The following is a 21,287-nucleotide window of genomic DNA, read 5'->3' as shown; positions in this document are numbered from 1 at the left end:
GCCTGCTGCGGCATCGAGCTGCCCCGCATCGTGCCGCTTCGCCCCGGCTGCCAGCGCCGAAGTGAGCTGGAGGCAGCCGTGCCCGCCCCGCCCCGCCCCGCCCTCCCCCCGCCCCCTCGCACCCTCCTCTCCTCGGTCCCTCTCCCCGCATCGGCATGTTTCGCTCTCAACTCGCAGCCCATGCGGCAGCCCAACAAACAAGCAACACTCACAGCGCGCCCTGTCCGGCGCCGAGCTTGCGCACGTAGGCCGCATGCTCGGCCGCGACGGCGACGTGGAGCTGCGTGTTGTGCAGGCCCTGCGCCAGCGCGGCGAGGCGCGCGGCCAGGTGCGCGTAGTGGCGCTCCTTGGTCGATGGGGGGGGGGTGGGGTGTTGGGTGTTGTGAGGCAAAGTGGCGCGTCGAGGGCGCGGCGCGCGCGTGGGAATCGCCAAATACAACGGCGCGCTCTCCAAGTCGGCCGCGCGATTGTTGTAGTGCGCCGATGCTCTGCCCAACTCGAGCCGGCCTCTCGCGCCTTCCACTCTCTCTCCGCCTCGCCAGCATCCCCTCACGTTCACGCAAATCACATTCTAACGCGGATCAAGAAACACAAGCAGGACGCACAGAGTCACGCTCGCTATGGGGCCGAGAGGCAGAGAGAGAGAGAGAGAGAGAGAGGGCGCCAACGCGCGCCGACTGGCCGTCGCTGTGACGCCCTCCTCCTGCTGCATACACGCCTTACTGGTGCACAATCTCGAGCAGCAGGTCGCCCTGGCTCACCGAGTCGCCCTGGTTGACGACGATGCGCTTGACCTTGCCGTTGACCTGGGCCGAGACGGAGCTCTCCATCTCTGGCAAACACGTACACAAGCGTCAGCGTCCTATTCCCACGCAGCTCACACACACTTGCGGTCCACTCACTCATGGCACTCATCACAAGCAGCGGATCGCCCGTCTTGACCTCGCTGCCCTCCTTGACGCGGATCTCGACGACGGCGCCCGCCAGCGGCGCACCCACGCTGCCCGGGTTGCCCTTGTCCGCCACCTCGCGCGACACGTGCTCCACGGCCGCACTGCGGTCCTCGACGGTCAGCACGCGGCTCTCGCCGTTGAGCTCCATGAAGACGTCTGGCGGGGGCATCAGGAGAGAGGTGAAGAGGCAAGGCGAGGCAGAGGACGAGGAGAGAGAGAGAGAGAGAGAGAGAGAGAGAGAGAGAGAGAAAGGCAAGGAGGGAGGGAGAGGCATATGAGCGTCAGTCTCACCGTCCACGACCCCCTCTCTCCCCACACGCAACTCACCGCGCGTGCCCTTCTCCGACACGGCACCGACGGCGAGCAGCTTGACGATGAGCATCTTGCCGCTCTCGATGAACACCTGGCACTCCTCGCCCACGTCGGGCTTGCCGCAGAAGAAGCGCGTCGGCAGCGTCGAGAGGTCGCCGTAGTTCTCCAGGAAGGCCTGGAACTCCTCAAAGACTGGGGGGGGGGGGGGGGGGGCGGCGACAAGAGTCAGCACATGCACGCGGCAACCAGTCGGACACTTTGGCGCGCTCTCACCCTTGGGGTACAGCGCGTAGGAGATGGCGTCCGTCGTCGACATTGTCTTGCCGTACTTCTTCGTCAGCTCCTTCTTGATCTTCGGCAGGTCCGTCGGCTCCAGCCCGGCGCCGGGACGGCCCTCGATCTTGGGGCGCCCGCGCAGCAGGCGGTCGCGGAACTCGGGGAAGCCGCCGGGCGGCGTGCCGAGGCGGCCCTCGAAGTACTCGATCACCGACGAGGGCAGGTCGAGCTTGTCGACCTTCTCGACGAACTCCTTGGAGGAGATCTTGTTGGCGACGAGGAACTGCGCCAGGTCGCCTGCAGACAGGGAGGTGAGCTATGCGCAGCGCCTTTGGCCCCACCCTCGTGCTGTCACTCACCGCAGACCTTGGACGACGGCGTGACCTTGACAATGTCGCCGAGCAGCAGGTTGGCCTCGATGTAGGCATCCTTGATGGCGTTCCACTGCGAGCCGAGGCCGAGCTGCTGGCTCTGGAACATGAGGTTCGTGTACTGGCCGCCGGGCATTTCGTGGTCGAAGACGCTCGAGTCGCTCGCCTTGACGTTGGCCTCGAAGCACGAGTAGAGCTGGCGCACCTGGGCCCAGTAGAGGTTGAGGTTCTGAATGTCCTCGTGGCGGATGCCGGGGCCGAGGCCCGTTTGCTCGAGCGACGTGACGAGCGCGCCCATCGACGGCTGCGACGTGAGGCCCGACATCGAGTCGATGGCCACATCCACCACGTCGGCGCCCGCCTCGGCACACGCAATCATCGACGCCAGCGAAATGCCGGCCGTGTCGTGCGAGTGCACGTGGATCGGCAGCTCGGGGTACTTCTTGCGGATGGCGCCGACGAGCATGCGCGCCGCGGCCGGCTTCAGCAGGCCGGCCATGTCCTTGATGCCGAGCACGTGGATGCCCACCTTGACGAGCTCGTCGGTGAGGCCGAGGTAGTACTCGAGCGTGTACTTTGGGTGCTTCTTCGGGTTCGCCACGTCGCCCGTGTAGCAGATGGTGCCCTCGGCCACGCCGCCGGCCTTCTTGGCGGCGTCGATGCCGAGCTTGAGCGAGTCGAGGTTGTTGAGCGAGTCGAACACGCGGAAGATGTCGAGGCCGCACTCGACGGCCTTCTTGCTGAATTCGTAGATGAGATTGTCCGGGTAGCTCGTGTAGCCGACGGCGTTGGCGCCGCGGATGAGCGCCTGGAAGGGAATGTTGGGCACGAGCTTGCGCAGCTTGCGCAGCCGCTCCCACGGGTCCTCGTACAGGAAGCGCATCGCCACGTCAAACGTCGCGCCGCCCCAGCACTCGAGCGCAAAGGCATTCTTCAGCACGTGGCTCGTCTCCTTGGCAATGTTGACCATGTCGATGGTGCGCAGGCGCGTGGCAAAGAGCGACTGGTGCGCGTCGCGCCACGTCGTGTCCATGATGAGCGTGCCGTTGTAGGCGCGCACGGCCTTGGCAAACGCCTCGGGGCCCTCGTTGACGATGATGTTGCGCCAGCCCTCGAGGCACGGCTTGGTGGCGTCGAGCGGCTTGCTCGGGTCCGCGGGGTCCCTGAACGGCGGCTTCTGGATCTCCGTCTTGAGGCCCGGCTCGCCAATCTGGCCCAGCAGCTGCGAGCCGTTGACGGCCATGTCGCCGAGGTACGCCAGCAGCTTCTGCGCGCGGTTCTTGCTCTGCACGAGGTTGAAGAGCTCGGGCGTGTCGTCGATCATCGTCGTCCACGTGCGCGCCTCGGCAAACGCCTCGTGCGTCAGCAGGCGGAAGAGGAAGGGGATGTTCGTCTTGACGCCGCGGATGCGGAACTCGACGAGCGCGCGCAGCATCTTGCGCCGCGTCACCTCGTACGTGGCGCCGCGGCACGTCACCTTGACGAGGAGCGAGTCGTAGTGCGGCGTGATCTGCGCGCCGGCAAAGCCGCTGCTGGCGTCGAGGCGCACGCCGTTGCCGCCGGCACTGCGGTACACCTCGATGCGGCCCGTGTCCGGCTGGAAGCCCTGCGCCGGGTCCTCCGTCGTGATGCGGCACTGGATCGCCGAGCCGCGCTTCTGGATCGTCGCCTGCGTCAGGCCCAGGTCGGCGAGCGTCGCGCCGGCGGCAATCTGGATCTGCGCGCCGACAATGTCGATGCCCGTGATCTCCTCGGTAATCGTGTGCTCGACCTGCAGGCGCGGGTTGATCTCGATGAAGTAGTGCCGGTTCTGCTGGTCGACGAGGAACTCGGCCGTGCCGGCGTTGCGGTAGTTGGCCGTCTTGGCAATCTTGACGGCGTCGGCGAGGATGCGCTGGCGGCAGCCGTCGTCGAGGTTGTGCGCCGGCGCCACCTCGACGACCTTCTGGTGGCGGCGCTGCACGGAGCAGTCGCGCTCGAAGAGGTGCACCACGTTGCCCTCGCCGTCGGCCAGCAGCTGCACCTCGATGTGGCGTGGCCGGTCGAGGAAGCGCTCGATGAACACCGTCGGGTCGCCAAACGCACTCTTGGCCTCGCTCTTGGCGCGCGAGAAGGACTCCTCAAAGTCCTCCTGGTTGCGCACGACGCGCATGCCGCGCCCGCCGCCGCCCATGGCCGCCTTGATGATGATGGGGAAGCCGACCTCCTTGACAAAGTCGGCCGCCTCGCGGTAGTCTTCGATGGGGCCGGGCGTGCCGGGCACGATGGGCACGCCGGCGTCGCGCGCCAGGTCGCGCGCCTTGGTCTTGTCGCCCAGCCCGTCGATCGTCTCGGGCCGCGGGCCGATGAACGCAATGCCCGCCTCCTCGACCTTGCGCGCAAAGTGGTGGTTCTCCGACAGGAAGCCGTAGCCGGGGCTGCGCGCGAAGCGTCGCGTCAGGGCGCGCTGCGCTGGGCGCGCCAGACGCTGCACTCACTGGATCATGTCGACGCCGTGCTCCAGCGCAATGCGGATAATGTCGTCGATGGCCAGGTAGGCCTGCACCGGCGAGAGGCCGGCGCCGACCTGGTAGGCCTCGTCTGCCTGGTGCACAGGGGTGAGTGGACGAATGGCCAGTGCGGTGCAGTGCAGTATCTCCGCCTGCGCCGCTGTGCGCGAGCGGAGTGGACGCACATCGCGCGCATGGCCTGCGCGCGTACAGCTCGCCGGCGCGCGCCAAGATTGCCGACCCGCCCGCCGCGCCTCCCACTCGCTCTCCACTCACCTTGTATCGGTGTGCGCTGTACCGGTCCTCGAACGAGTAGAGCGCAACGGTCGTCATGGCCAGCTCGTGGGCGCTGCGCACAATGCGGATCGAGATTTCCTGTGGGCGCGCGCGGCATGGTCAGTGCGCTGCGGCCGGTGTGCGCTGGCCGAGCGACGGGCAGTGAGAAGGTGCACGGCCACGCCGACAGCTGCGGCCACGCGCAACTCCTCCGCGCATCCCCTCTCGCAGCTGCGGCAGAAGCGCCAGTCCCGACGAGCGGCGCGCAAGCATGACGCAAGAGCATGCTTATCGCGCGCGGGGCGAAGCAGCGCGCGAAGGAGGCGAGGCGCGCGGCACTGCAGCAGCAGAGTTCCGCCGAGGCCGCGGCGGCGCGCACGGGCGGCGCGGCGATCCTCCCTCGTCACACCTGGTGCTGACTCGAGCCTCGGCCAGGTCGTGCTCGCCTCGCCATGCTGGCTGCTCGCTGTCGCCTCTGCCTGCTGGCCTGCCGCACACTCACTCCGCGGTTGGCGACCATGAGCTTCTTGAGCGGGCCGGCGCCCTCGCCGCCGAGGTTCTTGCGGATGCGGTTGATGCTGGGAAAGACGTGGCCGGTGCGCGAGCCGGGCGTGCCGGGCTGCGACTCGAACGAGTCGACAAAGGCGGAGCGCGGCACGCCCGGAGGCGCCGTCGCGGTCACGGGCTGCGTCGTCATGGCGGGCGGCGGCGGCACGGGCCAGGGAGAGGAGGGCGGAAGAGGTGCCTGTGAGGGCAGGGTGGTGGTGGGAGAGCAAGATGAGCGCAAGTGCGGAGCGAGGCGAGCGGTCATGCGGTGCCGTGCGCTGTGCTGGCCGCCGATCTGTCGCTGTCTTGGCTGCCCACTGGCTCCAGCACACACAGCCGGCCTGCCTGCCGGGCGCGATGCTCCACCCCTGCGCGGCGGCGCGAGCTGCACCCGCTTCCGCACCGGCACCACGCGCACAAGCCAAGCGGGGGCGCGCGCGCGTGACTGCGAGCCGGCCAGCAGCGGGCCGCACCCTGAGCAGCGCTCTGAGGTCCGCGCCCCAGCACATCGCTCGCAGGCACGCAGCGAGAGCCTCAAAATGCTCAACCGAAGCAGCAGCAGCGCAAAGTGACGGCTTCAGGAGCGCTTCTAGCCGGGCCTTCGCCGAGCAGAAGGAGAGCTGCGGAAGGCTGCCGGCGCCGGGTGCGGCGGCGCACCTCCATCCTCGCAGCCAAGCAGCGCCCCGCTATCGCACCGCGCGCAGCACACAGCCGCAGCACGGCCCCACGTTGCAGCCGCCGCGACGTTCGGTGCAGAGGCAGCTCCGTGACGAGCGGCACTCGGACTCGGCAGCTGTGCTGAAGCAGCGGCGTGCGCTCCACGGCCAGCGCCCCGTCGGCACCGGCTCGTGAGCCGGCCACCGAGCAGCGCCGCGCGGCGCCTTTCAAGCCGCTGGCCCGACATCGCCGCGCGCGAGCCCGGGCGCAGCGCGAGGCGGAGCCGGGCCGCCGTGCAGCAAGCGGCGCGGAGAGCGACGGCCGCGCACATCGCTTCGTGCTTCAGGCTCGCTGCACCGCAACTAGACTCACCTGCAACAGACGAGCGGCGACGCGGCCTGGTGAGAGAAGGTGGCGCGCGGGCTAGAGAGAGAGGTCGTCGTGCGGAGAGCACGAGAGGTGGTGGTGAGAGGTGCGAGCAGGGAGACGGGCGACTCGAGCTGGGCGAGGCGAGGCGAGGCGCACGGCCGGCCGTCGAAGCGCACGGCCCTCGCACAAGATATCTTTCACCGCTTCTCAACCCTCCGCCTGAGCCGCCGGCCGCCTCGTCTGTCTGCTGCCTCGAGCCACCTGGCGCCTGAATGACTGCTGGCCGTACGTTAGCCAAAGCGTCTGCCGCTCTGCTGCAACGCGGCAGCTCGGGCAGCCGGCACACGAGCGTGGCCTTGGGCGCGCCAGCGCGAGCCTTATCGGCCTCACGCCTCCACGCTCCGCTCTCGATCTCGAGTCCCGCCGGCCCGGCGGCGGGCTATCAGCGCCTTCTCCGCAGCGCCTGCCGTCGTCGAACTCGCCCTTCCAGATCGCCCTGCTGCATGCTGCTGCGCTCTGCTGCAGCGGCATGGCGCCTCAGCGCGGCAGGTATGTCACGGCGCATGAGGTAGTATCGCGCCCCTGCCCAGAGCAGCCGGCTTCGCGGCGCCCATCTCGGCACGGCACGAGGGCCGATGGCCCACGCTGCCTCTGCTCGCTCTCACATCCGCTCGGCCAGAGCACAACATGCATTCGGTTTTGGGCGTGCGCAGCGGCATCGGGGGGCGTTAGATAGAGGTAGCAGTGCCGTAGAGTAGAGTAGGTGTGACGCGGCCGAGATGGGCGACGTAGAGAGAGAGAGAGAAAGAGAGAGAGAGGCTCGGCTGCCTTCAGTACTGCGGCGCGCCCAGCAGCGCGGCCACCGCATCGGCGTCTCTGCCCTCTGCGCCGATGGTGTAGCGCACCTGGCTCTGCTGCAGGCCGTTGAAGCCGCTGGCGGCGCAGATGGTGTACGCGCCCATGTCCTCGTACACGAGCCAGTCGCTCACCTCGAGGCCGCGCGGCAGGTGCGCCAGCGCACGCACACAGTCGATCGAGTCGCACGTCGGGCCCCACACACTGCACGGCTGCAGCGTCAGCGCGCGGCGCTGCGCCGCCGAGGCGCTGGGCGCCGCAGCTCGCACGCCGGGAGCGGGCAGCGAGGGCTCGTAGAGAAAGTCGTGCCCCAGCGTCAGCACCTTGGGATGCACCGATTGATGGTCGAAGAGAATGCAGTTGAACGCGCCGTACATGCCGTCGTTTTGATAGTACATGACCTCGGGCTTGTCCTCGGCGCTCGGCAGCGCCGGCGCGGCAGTCGAGTGCTCCACCACACCCTCGGCATCGTCCTTGCGCCCGTCGCGCCGGGCGATGATGTTGGCAGCGAGCACAAAGGCCTTTTGCACGTAGTACCGGCCCGGCTCGGCGATGATGCGCAGGCCGTGCGGGCTGTGCTGCACGGCCGAGCCTCCCGGCGCAAACTCGGCATCGGGAAAGTACGCATCGATGGCGGGGCGCAGCACCGCGGCGATGCTCTCAAAGTTGTCGTGCGCATAGCCGCCGCCCACGTCGAGCAGATCAAACTCGAAGCCGGCCTCGCGGCCCATGTCGAATGCTCGGCGAGCGCGCAGCACGGCATCGCGGAACGAGTCGGGGTCGTAGCAGCCCGAGCCGACGTGGAAGCTGACGCCGACGACGTCGAGGCAGAGCTCCTTGGCCCGCGCAAGCAGCCGCGGCACGCTGTCGAGGGGCGCGCCAAACTTCAGGCCCAGCTGGCAGGCACTCTTGGAGTCGTCGGTGAGGATGCGCACGACGAGCTTGCAGCGCGGATGGAAGCGCGCCATCTTGGTCAGCTCGTCGGCGTTGTCAAACGTCGCCATGCCGACGCCCTGAGCAGCGGCGGTGCGCACAAACGAAGAGGCCTTGCACGGGTTGGCGTAGATGATGCGCGTGGGCGACACGCCAAGGTCGAGCACGCTTTGGATCTCGCCGTTGGAGGCACAGTCGAAGCCGGAGCCGAGGGCGGCGAGTAGGCGCAGCACATACGGGTCCGGGTTGCACTTGACCGCTGGAGAGAAGAGGAGGTTTAGTAAGAGGCCGTGGCGCAGGACCAGCAGCGACGCCTCACCGTAGAACGGCACGACGCGCGGCAGCTCGCGCATCCAGCGCACATGCTGCCGATACACCTCGGCCAGGTCGGCGACGAAGAAGGCATTCTCGCCGTTGGCCTCGCAGCTGTCGACGTCGATGCTCTGCAGCACGGCGCGCAGCTGGCTCTCGATGCTGCCGGCGTAGATGGGCGTGCTGGGCGGCGGCGGCGCAATGGCCGACGTCGAGGCGGCCGCGGCCGCGGCGGCAGCCTTGCCGAACACTGGCCCGTCGAGCGGCGGCGTGGCGGGGCGGGAGATGGGCAGCATGACGTTGGGCAGACTGTAGATGGAGCAGCGACGCATGGCGGGCAGGGTGAGCGCGATGGCAGGAGGGACTGGCAAGGAGCGACAGATGCGGCGGGCCTTCTTAAGCAACTCACGTAGGTCGACGGGCGCAGACCGTAGGCTGTCTGGCTGCGAGGAGTGGGCAGCATCAGCACTGCTGCAGACCAGACGATGGGACGACGGGTGCGGCGGGCATGGCGCGGTGCGCGCCTCCAACGATGGAGAGCGTGTGTGTACAAGCGATGCGTGCGCAGATGGGGCAGCGGGCTCGCGGAGCGATGGCGCTGCTCAAGGGCTGGCGCAACACGCGCGCGCGCGTGTGGGCTGCGGGCGAAGCGGCGAGCCCTTGACCCAGCGCGGTAGCGTGCCGGCGTGCCGCGCCGCGCGCGTCTCGCAACGTGCACGCCGGCCAGCCGAGTGGTACGCCCGGGCGCCGCTGCCGCCGCAGCTACGACGGCCAGCACGACGTCGATGCATCGTGCGTCGCCTCCTCCGACGGTGGCATTTGCGTCTCGCGGCCCACGACCCACGCACACCCCCGCGCCGCCGCTGCATACGACGCCCGCTGCCCAACGCGCCTGGCTGCAAGGCCCACGCTGCCGCTCTGCGCGCGGGCGTGCCGCAGAGTGTGATGCCGCGAGTATGGCTCCGCTCGGCATCCGTCTGGCCCCACTAGCCTTGTCGCCCGAAGCCCTAGAGACAAAGACCGCCCACGCCCGCGCGAGCGGCCGTCTCGCACCACTCGGCCCATCGGTCTCGCTGGCCCTCGCATCCCCCGCCTTCGAGCGCAGCGGTCACGCGCTACTCACCGTGAGGGCAACGGGCAAGGCAGCGAAGAGCAGACGAAGAGTGCGAGAGAGGCAAGTGGGACGCCCGAGCAAGGTGAGAGCCTTTCCGTGAGAGAAAGTCCGTCGCTAGGCGGCCGGTTGAAGGCGGGAGCGGGAGAAGGTGTGTGATCCAAGCGTGGAGTGGGGGGCTGTTAGCCGGGACTAGAGAGGGAGCAGAGTGAGCTATGCACAGTGGGTGGTCTGCGTGCGGCAGGGCCGAGGCCAAGCACGCCCCTTGGCCTGCGCCTGCCGCTGGCATGCCACTCGGGCCCGCCGCGCAGCACAACTCACCGCGAGTCGACCGAGAGGAAAGCCTTGATGGCGCCGAGAAGCCGGAGGTCGAGTACCCTCGGAATGACGGGCGAGCGCGGGGTGCGGGTGCGGGTGTGTGGGAGAGGGCTCAAGCGCGGCGCGAGGGCCGGCTCTCTGGCGTGGGAAGAGAGACGAGCGAAGAGGCAGGTGCAACGACGCAGAGAGAGCGGTGCGGCAGGAAGAGCGGAGAGGGGTGGGCGAGGATGAGGACGCTGCGAGACGAGCAGGCGGTGGATGGATGAGCTGGGTGCGACGGAGGGTCGGGATGGAGGAGGTCGCTGGCCGGCGAAGAACAGCAAGCGCCACCTGCACGCGACGGACTCCACGGCATCGCGGCGCGGCGGCGCGCGGGCAGGCAGGCGAGCAGCACGGCCAAGCCTCGGCCTCTCGCCAGGCACAGCAGCAGCAGCCGAGTTTGAAGCGGCCTGCGGGCGCAGCGCCGCCGGCGTCATTGGCAGGCCGCGCGAGCGACTCTCGCGCGCGCCAACTCGCTCAAGGTGCCGCGCGCGCCTCGATGCGCGCGCCCGTCGATGCGGTGCAGCGAGGTGCAGCTGCCGCTCGCTCAGCGACACCTCATGGCCCCTGACGGCCGCAGCAGCGCGCTCGACGTCCATGCTTGCGCGACGGCCGTCAAAGCGCTGCACGCCTCTGCTGGTCGAAACGCAAGAAGAGCAGCGGTGGCAGGTGCTGCGGCGTCACGTCAAAGTGCCCAAGAGATGTCGGCGCCAGATCCACGACGCAGACAGCAGCCCTCCTCGCTCGTCTCGTGTCTGCAGCATCGGCGCAACGAGGCGTGCACATCAGAACAGAGGCAGCCACCTGCTCGGCCTCGACGAAGCTCGGCAGCATGGCCGCAGCTTGGGATGATTCATTCGGCGGGCAGGCCACGCGCCAGCGGCCGGTGAGCGGCAGACACGCTCTCTTCCTCGCGGCGGCTGCGCTCCAATGGCGCTCCCAGTCGCGCCGTTCGTACCGAGACATGGCTTGGGCGCATTGTACCTGACCCACAAGCGTCGTCGCGATCATAGCATGGTCATTTCGCACCTCGCAAAGAGTCGTAGCATACCACACCTCCCCGTTCTCTCCGCGCGTCGTTCTTCACAGTCTGCTCTTCTGCGGCTTCGCAATCGGCGGCAGTGTCTTGCCGATGTCGCGCAGCGTGCGTCGCAGAATCTTGCCCGAGGCGGTGGCGGGAATGCTGTCCAGACTGCAGAGAGAACGTGAGCGTGGGCGCCAGCGCGGGCACAGAGAGAGGAGGGAGAGGTCTAGAACTCGACTCACATCTCGACGCGCCCAAGACGCTTGTAGTGCACCTTCGTGTCCGACACGTGCTTCGCCACGCTCGCCTTGACTGGGTGGCAGACGAATGGAGAGTGTCAGCACGGCGCGATGCAGCGTCCATGCCTCACAAGCGACCACGCTTCGAAACACACTCACTCTTCTCGATCTCGCCCTGATTCTTCTCCACGCGCGCCTTTGCGTCTTCCGAGAGCGCAATGAAGGCGCACGGCACTTCGCCGGCATCCTCGTCCGGATAGCCAATGACGCCGCAGTCGCGCACGTCGGCGTGGTTGAGGATCCAGCCCTCCAGCTCCGCTGCAAAGGAGAAGAATCTAAGTCAGACGGCGAAGCGTGGCGCGACGGCGGAGAGCACTCACCGGGCGCCACTTGGAAGCCCTTGACTTTGATGAGCTCCTTGAGCCGGTCGGTGATGAAGCAGTCGCCGTCCTTGTTGAAGTACACTAGAGGAGAAAGAGGGGGAGAGAAGGGTCGGAGGGTCAGCCTCCGCGGCAGCACTGCGACGCGTACCCGACACTCACCCTCATCTCCCGTGCGCACCCAGTTGCCCTTCAGGAACATCTCCTCCGTCGCCTGCTTGTTGTTGAAGTAGCCAAGCGTATTCTGCGGGGCGCGGATCCAGAGCTCGCCGCGCTCCTCCACGCCGCACACATTGCCGTCCGTCGTCACCACAAGCGCGTCTGTGTCGGTCACAAGTCTTCCCGCAGACCCCATCACCGGTTTTGTGTTGAGTGGATGCATCAACGTCACCGTGCAGGTCTCTGTCATGCCGTATCCTTGGCCATGTAGCTTTCCGCGCCGTAATATGAGGGTTTGGGGAGGTACAGGAGGGTCGGGACGGGTGCGGGGTAAGCATGGGTGCCTCGGGTAAGGTCTGGGACGACTCACGCCAGGCAAAATCGCATCGAGCTGTCGCGAGAGATCGTCTGAGAGGGGTGCGGCGCCGATCATGACGAAGCGGACGAACTGTGGCCTCTGTCAGATGCGTGATGCTTGACAGCAGCAGCCCCAAAGGCGGCGCAGACGCGCACGCACCTTGGCGAGCTCGGCGTGGTACTTCTTCGCGCCGGGATCCTTGCACAGCAGCACCACCTGCGGCGGCACAAGCCACCTGTACGTACATCGTGTGAGCGGTGCTCAGAGCTGACAGATGTGGTCTCAGGCGCACCAGATGGAGATCTTGTACTTGACGCAGCTCTCCAGCATCGGCACGATGCCCTTGAACCGCGGCACGACGACCGTTGTCACACCGATGTAGAATGTGAAGCTTTGCGCCCTGTCAGTGCTACGCCAGTCTGAGACGCTGCATCATCGCTCACTGCAGCACGATGACGAGGCCATAGATGTGATAGAACGGCAAGAGCCCGAGGCTGACGTCCACGCCTGGCCTGAAGCGTCCCTCTTTCTCGCCAAACTTGGCCGCCACCTCATTGAAGCTGGCCATCTGGAGGACATTGGCAATCGGCGACGAATGCGGGATGGCGACGCCCTTGGGCAGGCCCGTCGTGCCCGACGAGAAGGAGAGGAACGAGAGCTTCTTGCGGCCTTCGCCCTTTGCCAGCGCTCGTCGCTGGCGGTCCAGCGCCTTGGAATCAGCGCGAATGGCTGCTTCGCCGGCGGCAATGAGGCCAGTGACCTGTCCTTGCGTCTCAGCGGCACGGCCTTCTCGTCGCCACACAAGAAGCAAGTACGCACCGTCCACGAGCCCTCGATCTTCTCCTGCCCCTTGTGTTGCCGCACCACCGCCGGGTCACACACAATGACGACCTTGTCTCTGCTAATGCCCGCCCTGTCCGCCGCCTTGAAGCCCGCCGCTCTCGCTTCATAGCCGACAAGCAGTACCGAGGCCTTGCTTGCATCCAGCTGGTACGCCAGCTCATCAGGCTGAAACGCCGGATTGGCGGCGGAAATGACTCCGCCGAGACGGTGCACTGCCCAGAGGACGATGGGGTAGTAGACGGAGTTGGACGAGTAGAGCGCGGCGACGGTGTCCCAGGCTAGACAAACAGAGTCAGCTGGGAATAGCAACGGGACAGGCGGGACAGGCGCGACAAGGCGGGACAAGACCGGCGGCTCGGCCTCTTGCGCGGACCCTGCGAGGGTCTCGGGTGAAGCTGCTGGCCGTCGGAGGAAAGGAGCAATAGAGAGGCGCCTTCCCGAACTGACTCAGGGGTCGTAGCGTCTGCTGTGCTCCTTCCCACGCCAACGAGGATTCAAGGCCGTCGGAGCTCTCTCTCGTGCTGCACTACTCACAGACGCCGCACTTCTCCCGCAGGCCGACGCTGAGGGCGTCCGTGCGCTGCTTGCACTCCTCAAACGTCCAGCCCTCGCCCGTCTCGTCGTCTACGAGCAGCGGCTGCGTTCGGCCGCGCGGGTCGGGCCGCGAAGCAGGGAAGTGCTCGAAGATGAACGACTGTTGGGGGCGTGCGGCGAGGCGGAGCAGCGGCGAGGGTCAGCGGGTGAGACAAGAGCCTAGGCTAGGCGAGAAGAGCTGCGAAACGCACATAGACGTCCAGGTCATCCGGGTAAGGCGCGTGACTGGGCACGGCGGAGCGAAAGACGTGCTTCTCGCGGTCGTCGCCCATGCTTGCTTTGGTGTTGGGGTGGGTGCTTGAGGAGGTGGTGAGAGCGCAGGATGCGAGATGAGACACCGGCGAGTTGCGCCCGGCGGCAGTGGGCACGGCGGCCGCGGTGGCCGAGCGGCCGCCGGCAGCGGATGAGCCGGGGCGCGACTCTTGCCGTGCGGGGGAGCCGGCAATCGCGGCGGCGCACGCGTCAAAGTGCGGGGAAGCGGAGCCAGCCAAGAGGCGGCGTGGGAACGCAGAGTCGCTCGCGCAGGGACAGGCCGAGCTCTAGACCTCCTAGACGCCGCTGCGACGGCGAGCAAGCCTGCTGCTGCTCCGCCATCACCCTCAAAATCAAGCTCGGCGTCAGCTTGATCAGCAACTCGCGGCCTTTCAGCTCAGGCTTGTCTCAGGGCCAGTCATGGAGGACGAGGTCGCCACGTCGCCGTACAGCTCGGCGGCGCGCCGTGCTCGACCATCGACGCCGCGAGTCGCGCGTGGCCGAGGCGCTGCTTCACCAGGCGCTCCTCACCCGGCCGGCTCTCGGCACAGCGCACGTGAGTTCTCTCTCTCTCCCTCTCAGCAGCCGCTCAGGCACAAGCTCGCTTTCGCTGGCGTCGGCAAAGCAAGACGGCTGCGCCAAGGTCTGAGCGCTTGGCCGGCTGAGCGCTTTTCCCGCGCCTAGCTGCTTGCGGCGACGGCGCGGCGCATGAGCGCTGATGCAGGATGGCTGCTTGCGGCGCCGGCGCCGTACGCGCGGCGCCGTACGCGCGGTGCCTGCGCTGGTGCGCATCCTCAGCCGACGGCTGCAAGGTCGCTCGCATGTCGCCTCCTCGCCGACGTCGAAGGGTCGGCAGCGCCTTAATTCTGATTACGAAGGCGACCGGCTTTGGCTAGCCTGGCGTCGCTGTGTGAGGAGAGCGAAAGCTCTCGAGCTACGCTCGAGGTCCGCGAGACCGCGCTTGTGGGGTCTGGGGGGCTGTGCTGGCCGAGGCTGCGCTCTTGGGCCAACTCCGCCTCGGCTCGCTCTCTCTATGCGGTCTCGCTTGGCCTGACCCTTGCGTGCGATACAGCTCCCGCTCTGGCAATGGCTGGCACGGCGTGAGTCGCTTGCGTGTCTCGCAGGCGTGGAATTAGAGCTCTGGCCGAGGTGGGCCGTGCAGGCACGACGGCGGGTGGACACGCACCGCCAGCAGCTGCCATGCGGCCGGCATGCGGCCGCACTTCGCGTCAGTGAGACAGCGGCTATTCTCATGCGGCGTACCCATCACACGCATCTTCCGCTACGTTTGCGCGCTGCGTGGGGCCCTTCTCATGCAACGTCGAGGCGACAGCCACGACAGACGGCGCTGGTGCAGGGAGGCGCTGACATGCTCTTTGTCCGCGACGTTGCTTCTCACGGGCAGAGCGCGAGCTTCTTTCGCTCTCGCGCACGGTTCGGCTCAACGCTGTGCGAGACCCCTGGACGACCCCATGCGGCGAGGCGCTAGCGAACGCTCGAGACCTCGCTCAGGCGCAGCGAGACGACGCAGCAGCAGCGAGACGATTGTCCGTGCGCGGCAGCATGAGTGCAAAATGTCTATGCTCGCCGAAGCCGCCAGAATGAGAGCGCACCGCAGCGCGCAGAGCGGTGGATGAACTCGGCCGGCACGCCTCAGAGCGACGAGGTGGAGGATACGAGCGTGTGACGTCGAATCTCTGACTCAGCGCGCAGCAGCACAGCCGACGGAGGTCGAGATGCGGCCGACAAGGCACGACGAGCGGTGAGTAGGGTCGAGTCGGGCAAGGAGAGCTGCCGCGAGTTAGGGCTGCGCACGAGCCCGTGCACGAGCTTAGCTTGGCGCACCCCTCGCGATGGACACGCGACGCCCTCGCTCGCGCTGATCTCAGCTGGCATGTGCGCAGAGCGTCGTGCACCACGTCTTGCTCGCAGCGCGGCGTGCCTGATTTGCAAGGCGCCTCGAGCGCAAGTTTAGGGCGTGCGAGGAGCAGCATCGGACGATCATTTTCTGCGTGCCCCGTGCGTGCACGCGTAGCGGCAGCAAGACGAAGCGAGCGCGCGGAGAGGGCGCTGGCGCCGCGCTGCCGCGCCCTCTCCCTGCTCTGGCGCCGTCGTGCGCCCGCTTGCGCAAGGTTGCGCGGCAACGCTGCAAGCGAGCAAGTTGAGCGTCGACCATCAACGGCCAGATCGCCGCATTGCGTTGGCGCTGCTGATGAGCGGCCTTCATGCTGCTCTGCTGCCATGCCCCTGCGTCGCGGGCGCAGCACCGGCACCTCGACCGCGGATCTCTCTCGGCAGCCGCCGCCGACGCGCGAGGCTTCCCGCTGACGCCGTACCTTGCGGTGTGGCCTGCCAGTTTCCCCGCCCCACCTTCGCGCTGCCAGCGGCTCGCTCGCCCATGCGGCGTGCGGCCCAATGCGTCGCTCTGGGAGCGGCTCCTGCGCCCGCTAGCCTGCGCTCCTGCCGACGCCTGTTCTCAGGGGCCGCTCCTTTCGCTGTCCTCATGGGTGAGACATGCTCGCGTCCTCGGCGGCCGCGGCACACCGACGCCGACGAGGGCATCCTTGCAGCACGGCGATGAAGCCGCGCCTTGCCATTCCGCGCGGCTGAGCTGCAGAGCGCAGCAGCGACGCAGGCCCCTCCCCGAGCCGAGGCCTCCACCTGGCGATGCGCGCTCTGGGAATGTCGAATGCGACGGAGCGCGGTGAGCAGCCGCGATGGAGTGAGCCGTCGGCTCGAGGCTAACGCGCGTCGGGCACTAGGCCAGCAGCCTAGCCCTGCCGATCGGAGGCCCATCTTGCTCAGCTGCGGGCTGCGCCGAGGCCCCTTGGCGCACACGCACACGCGCGACCACTCCTTGCTCTCGACGACTGCACGCGGCGGCGCGCTGCATCGGGCGAGACCCTCGCACGCACGGCCGACGCCAGCCGTCCCGCTCGACAAGCTCTCAGCTCGCAGTCACGCGCACAGCGCAGCCACGACTCTCGGAATGTCGGGACTGTGAGTAGGCTCATGCTGAGAGAGACTGTGCCGCGGAAAGCGGCATCGTAGGATGCGGAGACGGCAGGACGATGCGGGCGCCCGCTTCATCTGCCGCAGCGCGTGCGGAGCGCAGGCCGGGCATCTGCCGGCGGGACGTGGCCGAGCAGCACTTTGTGCCTGATCTGCAGCAGCGCAGCATGGCAAGATGGCAGGCTGCCCTGCGTGCAGCTGAGCTGTCTGCGAGACAGCCCAGCCTAGGCTGCTCTCAGGCGAGTCGGCACGCGGCGCAGGAGCGCAGCACCAGCGCCGAGCCAAGGCCGCATGGTGCCTGCACGCCGCCTGTCTGCCATGCTGCGCTGCTGTCTGTCTGCCTGCATGCTGCGTTGCGGCGCCGCGGGAGTGGTGTGCCGCTGCAGGGTTCGTCGAGCGGAGTCGGGCGTCGCTTCTACGCGCTGCTCCCGCGCGCCGCATCTGGCAGGTCGCGGTCCCACGCGAGTGCCGTGCGCAGAGCAAGCACAAGCCTAAATGTCGCGGGCGACGCACGCCCTATTCAGACGGCGACTCGGCAGTGCAGCTTCTTTTTGGATTTGGCCCTTGTTTCTGCGCCTCGCCTCGGCCTTGGGTCGCGGCATGAGAGCTCTGTCGCGACCTGGGCCGGCTCATCCTGCCCCCTCGGCCGGTGCGGTGGCGCCGCCGCGGACCAGACTCCGCCGTCGCAGTGCTTCCCGCGCGCAGCGTCTCTGCCGCGGCATGTTGCTTCGCTTGTAGCCGCAAGCGAGCCGCAGGGTCGGGGCGAGGCGTTGCTTGGAGGGCAAGCGGGCGGAGCATGAGGCAGCGCATAGAGCATGTCGCGTGGGCTGGCCGCCGCGGCTTGCGCTCTGCCGGCTGCTGCTCGCGCGGCGGCGGCCGGGCGGCTGCATCTTGCTGCGGCTCGTGCACGCGCGGCGAAAGCGCCACGCCGCCACTAACGTCTGCCAACGGCACCCCCTGGAGCACGCGCACGCCGCTTCTGGCGTCGCCGCACTCGCCTCCCCGAGCGTGCAGAGCGGCAGAGCAGCGTCGAGCGGTGCGCCTGCCGGCGCCAGCTGCCGTGCCGGCCGCATACGAGGTGCGAGCTGCTCGCCCGGCCGGCTGCTGGACGCCGAGCCGGAGGGTGGCCTCGCGCTGCGTCCAGCACCCGCGCTGCGCTCTGCTGCAGCGTTCATCCGATGTCTCGCCCGTGGCCGCAAGCAGGGCGCACAGAGCTCGCAGCGTGCGGTTGCCCTCGCCTCCCACGCTCGGCGTAGGTCCGCCCACGGCTGCCGTCGGCTGGAGGGTCCGCGGAGGCGCGCTCGCTCGCTCGCTGTGGGAGCGCCGGCCGCTCGGCTGTGCGTCCGCCGCTGGTCGTCTTCGCGAGAGTGTTCCGCACCGCATGTGGTTGGGCTCGTCGGACGTGTGGGAGCCATGCCTTGCTTTCGCTACGCCCATGCGGCGCCTGCCTTGCTGCCGGAGAGCCGCTGCTGCCCCTGCATTGCTGACTTGGCGCCCTCGACAGGCCAACAACGCTCGTCCATATGCTGCGCTAGCGGAGTATGCCCGGCTGCTGCGAGCAACGATTGGGCGTGGGTGCCTGGCCCAACCGCCGCTTGCAGGCTTCCACGGCGGCCGATCGACTAAGCACATCCACGAGAGCAGCCTTGATCCTCATCCGGCGCCGCTGCGTCGACCAGGCACCGCGACGGTGCGGCCACCTCGCCCGGCGCTAGCCTCGGACCAGAGCGTTGCCTTGCGGCACTCCCACGCCTGCCACATGCGCCCCAAGCGTCTGCTCTGGGCGCATGAGCCTCGGCACAACGCAAGCAGCGCCCCTTGCAACCCTGGCCAAGTGCAGCGCCCGCATCGGCCAGCCGTCGGATCGCTTCTGGCCCGGACACTCCGCCGTGCCGTCCGCTTGCCGATCAGCTCGGCCAGCGATGCAGCACACGGCCGTGCGGGTCCCGGCCGTCGACCTGTCGATTCCGCACCGCATTCGCTCGCCTGCCTGTCATGCCCCTGCAGCCTTGTTGCAGGGTGCTTGCAGCACCGCCGCAGCTCCGTCGAGCTGCGCCTTGTTCGCCGCAGTTTTGCCGCACCGCCCTCGCAACTCGTCCAGTGCGTGTGGGCCCTTGACACCGCCCGCACTGGCCGTCGTCCAGGCGTCGCAGCATGCAGGTGCACTGTCACGCCCAATGCGTTGCATGAATCACGGGGACCATGCGCAGCGAGAGGAGCACGGCACCCCAGGGCAGCAGGGTGCACCGCCGCTGGGCACCTCGGCTGTGCCCTCCGCCGAGCCCTCGTCGCTCCTCGTCGCTGCGGCGTCCTGGGCCTATAAGACGAGGCCCCTCGTCGAGCCCCAGAAGCAGCTCCCCAGGCTCCCTCCCTCCCCCTCCTCCCCTCAAGCCCCTCCCCTCCGGCTCCTCCTCTTCCACTTCTTCCGGCTCGGCGCAGCCTCCTTCGCTCTTCGGTACCGCATCCTCCATACCCTCCACCCGCCTCTGCCGCGCCACTCCATCACCCAAGACACTCCCCCTCGCGCGCTCTCGCGCCGCCCAGCATGAGGGCCAACCTTCTTCTCGCGGCGTTTGTCGCGCTCAGCGCCTCTGTCGTCACTGCGCGTCCGAGCGTCGACGCGGCCGCCGCGCCCGCCGCGTTCCTCGACGCGCGCTCGGCCGACATCGTCGACATCGAGGCGCGCCACTGGTGGTCCAACGCCAGCAAGTGCTCGCCCAGGTGCGGCAAGCAGGACAAGTGCATCAAGTTCCGCTACCACGACGGCTACCACTGCGTGCAGCGCTGCTCCGCCGACAAGACGCACTGCGACGACGGCCGCAAGAAGTGCAGTGAGTCTCGGAGGCTTTGCCGAGCGCCACGCGCTCCTCCACTGACACCCGCATCCCCCCACCAGACGTCGAGAAGGGCATCTGCCAGTTCAAGGTCACGCCCAAGGCACCCGGCTCCGGCTCGACGTCGCCCGCTCCCTCCGGTCCCTCGGCCTCGTGCCCGCTTCCTCCCGTCGACACGACTCCCTGCCACGGTCTCTGCGGCCCCGGCACGCACTGCGAGAACAACAAGTGCGTCGCCGACGCTCCTTCGACTGGCGGCAGCGGCGGCTCGGCACCTGGCGGCAACAACGGCGGCTCGACACCCGGCGGCAACGGAGGCTCCACGCCTGGCAGCGGTGGCCCCACTCCCGGCAACGGCGGCAGCAACCCTTCGACGCCTGGCGGTGGCAACCCCTCGACTCCCGGCGGCGGCAACCCCAGCACGCCTGGCGGCGGCAACCCCTCGACTCCCGGTGGCGGCAACCCTTCCACCCCCGGCGGCGGCAACCCTTCTACCCCCGGCGGTGGCAACCCCTCGACTCCCGGCGGTGGCAACCCACCCGTCAACCCACCGCAGTGTGGCCCTTCGTCGGCATGCCCCAAGGACCAGACGTGCATCTCCGGCTCCTGCATCCCCGGCACGACGCCGCCGCCGACGAACCCTCCGTCGTGCGGCTCCAACCCGCCATGCAAGTCGGGCGAGACGTGTGTCGGCTCGACGTGCATTCCCGGCACCGTGACGCCCCCGACGACCGGCTGCGGCAGCGGCCCGGCGTGCTCGTTCCCCGACACGTGCCAGAACAACGTCTGCACGCCGCCGATCGTCATTACGCCCCCGGGCACAGGCTGTGGCACGGGCCCGGCATGCACTCTGCCCGACGTCTGCCGTGACGGCACGTGCGGCCCCATTGTCCAGCCTCCTCCTACCGGCTGTGGCGCTGGCCCCGCTTGCACGCTGCCGAACACGTGCCAGGACGGTACCTGCAAGCCGCCGCCGGTCATCGTCACGCCTCCGCCGACGAGCGGCTGCAACTGCGCCGCCGACGAGCAGTGTGTCGAGGCGCTCGTCGACGTCGAGCTGCAGATCAAGAACTTCATCTGCATCAAGGTCACAGTCCCGCCGATGACGTGCTCGCCTGCCTGCACTGGCACGGATGCCTGCATCCTCGGCGTCTGTGTCCCCACGACGCTTCCTCCCGCGACGTGCTCTCCTCCGTGCCCGTCCACGAGCCTCTGTCTCGCTGGCAAGTGCACAACGCTCCCTCCGGTGATCCCCACGACCTGCGAGCCGGCCTGCACAAACGGCGCAACCTGCCTGCTGGGCGTCTGCGTGCCTCCGATCATCACGCCGACCTGCCCGTCGTGCACCGCCAACCAGCTCTGCATCCTGGGCCAGTGCGTCGACAAGCCCGACCCGACGCAGTGTTCGCCAGCATGCACCGACGGCAAGAAGTGTATCCTCGGCCAGTGCATCACGACGCCCGTCATTCCCGACCCGACCTCGTGCACCCCTGCTTGCGGCCAAGGCTCGACGTGCATCCTCGGCACCTGCGTGCCTACGACGCCGCCGCCGACGCAGTGCACCCCTGCTTGCGGCCAGGGCTCGACGTGCATCCTCGGCACCTGCGTGCCCACGACGCCGCCGCCGACGCAGTGCACCCCTGCCTGCGGCCAGGGCTCGACGTGCATCCTCGGCACCTGTGTCCCCACGACGCCGCCGACGCAGTGCACCCCTGCCTGCGGGCAAGACTCGACATGTGTCCTCGGCTCGTGCGTGCCCACCACGCCGCCGACGC

At 68.3% G+C, this 21,287-nt stretch overlaps 6 protein-coding genes across 6 annotated transcripts; 2 read left to right on the top strand and 4 right to left on the bottom strand.

Annotated features, from left to right (window-relative positions):
- Positions 1-623: 623 nt before the first annotated feature.
- On the bottom strand, positions 624-5,471 carry FA09DRAFT_332798 (pyruvate carboxylase). The gene is made up of 8 exons (XM_025743603.1): positions 5,180-5,471; positions 4,678-4,776; positions 4,390-4,496; positions 1,901-4,329; positions 1,539-1,838; positions 1,281-1,457; positions 903-1,109; positions 624-832 (listed from the first exon to the last, which is right to left on the bottom strand). The coding sequence occupies exons 1-8, from the start codon at positions 5,372-5,374 to the stop codon at positions 720-722; spliced, it is 3,627 nt and encodes a 1,208-aa protein (XP_025594958.1). The 5' UTR covers positions 5,375-5,471; the 3' UTR covers positions 624-719.
- A 1,608-nt stretch (positions 5,472-7,079) lies between these two features.
- FA09DRAFT_335616 (ornithine decarboxylase) lies at positions 7,080-8,645 on the bottom strand (the record flags this gene model as incomplete). The annotated part of the gene is made up of 2 exons (XM_025743778.1): positions 7,080-8,296; positions 8,357-8,645. The coding sequence occupies 2 exons, from the start codon at positions 8,643-8,645 to the stop codon at positions 7,080-7,082; spliced, it is 1,506 nt and encodes a 501-aa protein (XP_025594957.1).
- Positions 8,646-9,351: 706 nt separating this feature from the next.
- On the bottom strand, positions 9,352-10,625 carry FA09DRAFT_172861 (hypothetical protein). The gene is made up of 2 exons (XM_025739307.1): positions 9,782-10,625; positions 9,352-9,652 (listed from the first exon to the last, which is right to left on the bottom strand). Exons 1-2 carry the CDS (start codon positions 10,414-10,416, stop codon positions 9,643-9,645), a joined length of 645 nt encoding a protein of 214 aa, XP_025594956.1. The 5' UTR covers positions 10,417-10,625; the 3' UTR covers positions 9,352-9,642.
- A 33-nt stretch (positions 10,626-10,658) lies between these two features.
- FA09DRAFT_172529 (acetyl-CoA synthetase-like protein) lies at positions 10,659-13,760 on the bottom strand. The gene is made up of 12 exons (XM_025739306.1): positions 13,606-13,760; positions 13,355-13,514; positions 12,797-13,098; positions 12,421-12,737; positions 12,270-12,368; positions 12,137-12,212; positions 11,990-12,067; positions 11,623-11,890; positions 11,461-11,544; positions 11,240-11,398; positions 11,084-11,153; positions 10,659-11,009 (listed from the first exon to the last, which is right to left on the bottom strand). Exons 1-12 carry the CDS (start codon positions 13,684-13,686, stop codon positions 10,901-10,903), a joined length of 1,803 nt encoding a protein of 600 aa, XP_025594955.1. The 5' UTR covers positions 13,687-13,760; the 3' UTR covers positions 10,659-10,900.
- A 252-nt stretch (positions 13,761-14,012) lies between these two features.
- Positions 14,013-14,443, top strand: FA09DRAFT_172517 (hypothetical protein). Its single transcript, XM_025739305.1, has one exon. The coding sequence runs from the start codon at positions 14,087-14,089 to the stop codon at positions 14,348-14,350; it is 264 nt and encodes an 87-aa protein (XP_025594954.1). The 5' UTR covers positions 14,013-14,086; the 3' UTR covers positions 14,351-14,443.
- Positions 14,444-17,222: 2,779 nt separating this feature from the next.
- FA09DRAFT_172510 (hypothetical protein) lies at positions 17,223-19,112 on the top strand. Its single transcript, XM_025739304.1, has one exon. It carries the CDS (start codon positions 17,475-17,477, stop codon positions 18,999-19,001), a length of 1,527 nt encoding a protein of 508 aa, XP_025594953.1. The 5' UTR covers positions 17,223-17,474; the 3' UTR covers positions 19,002-19,112.
- The last annotated feature ends 2,175 nt before the right edge of the window (positions 19,113-21,287 follow it).

This window comes from Tilletiopsis washingtonensis (assembly GCF_003144115.1).
Source record: "Tilletiopsis washingtonensis strain MCA 4186 unplaced genomic scaffold FA09scaffold_28, whole genome shotgun sequence".
NCBI lineage: Eukaryota > Fungi > Basidiomycota > Exobasidiomycetes > Entylomatales > Tilletiopsis > Tilletiopsis washingtonensis.
The sequence above is the reverse complement of the archived record's forward strand: the minus strand, read 5'-3'. Positions and strand labels throughout refer to the sequence as shown.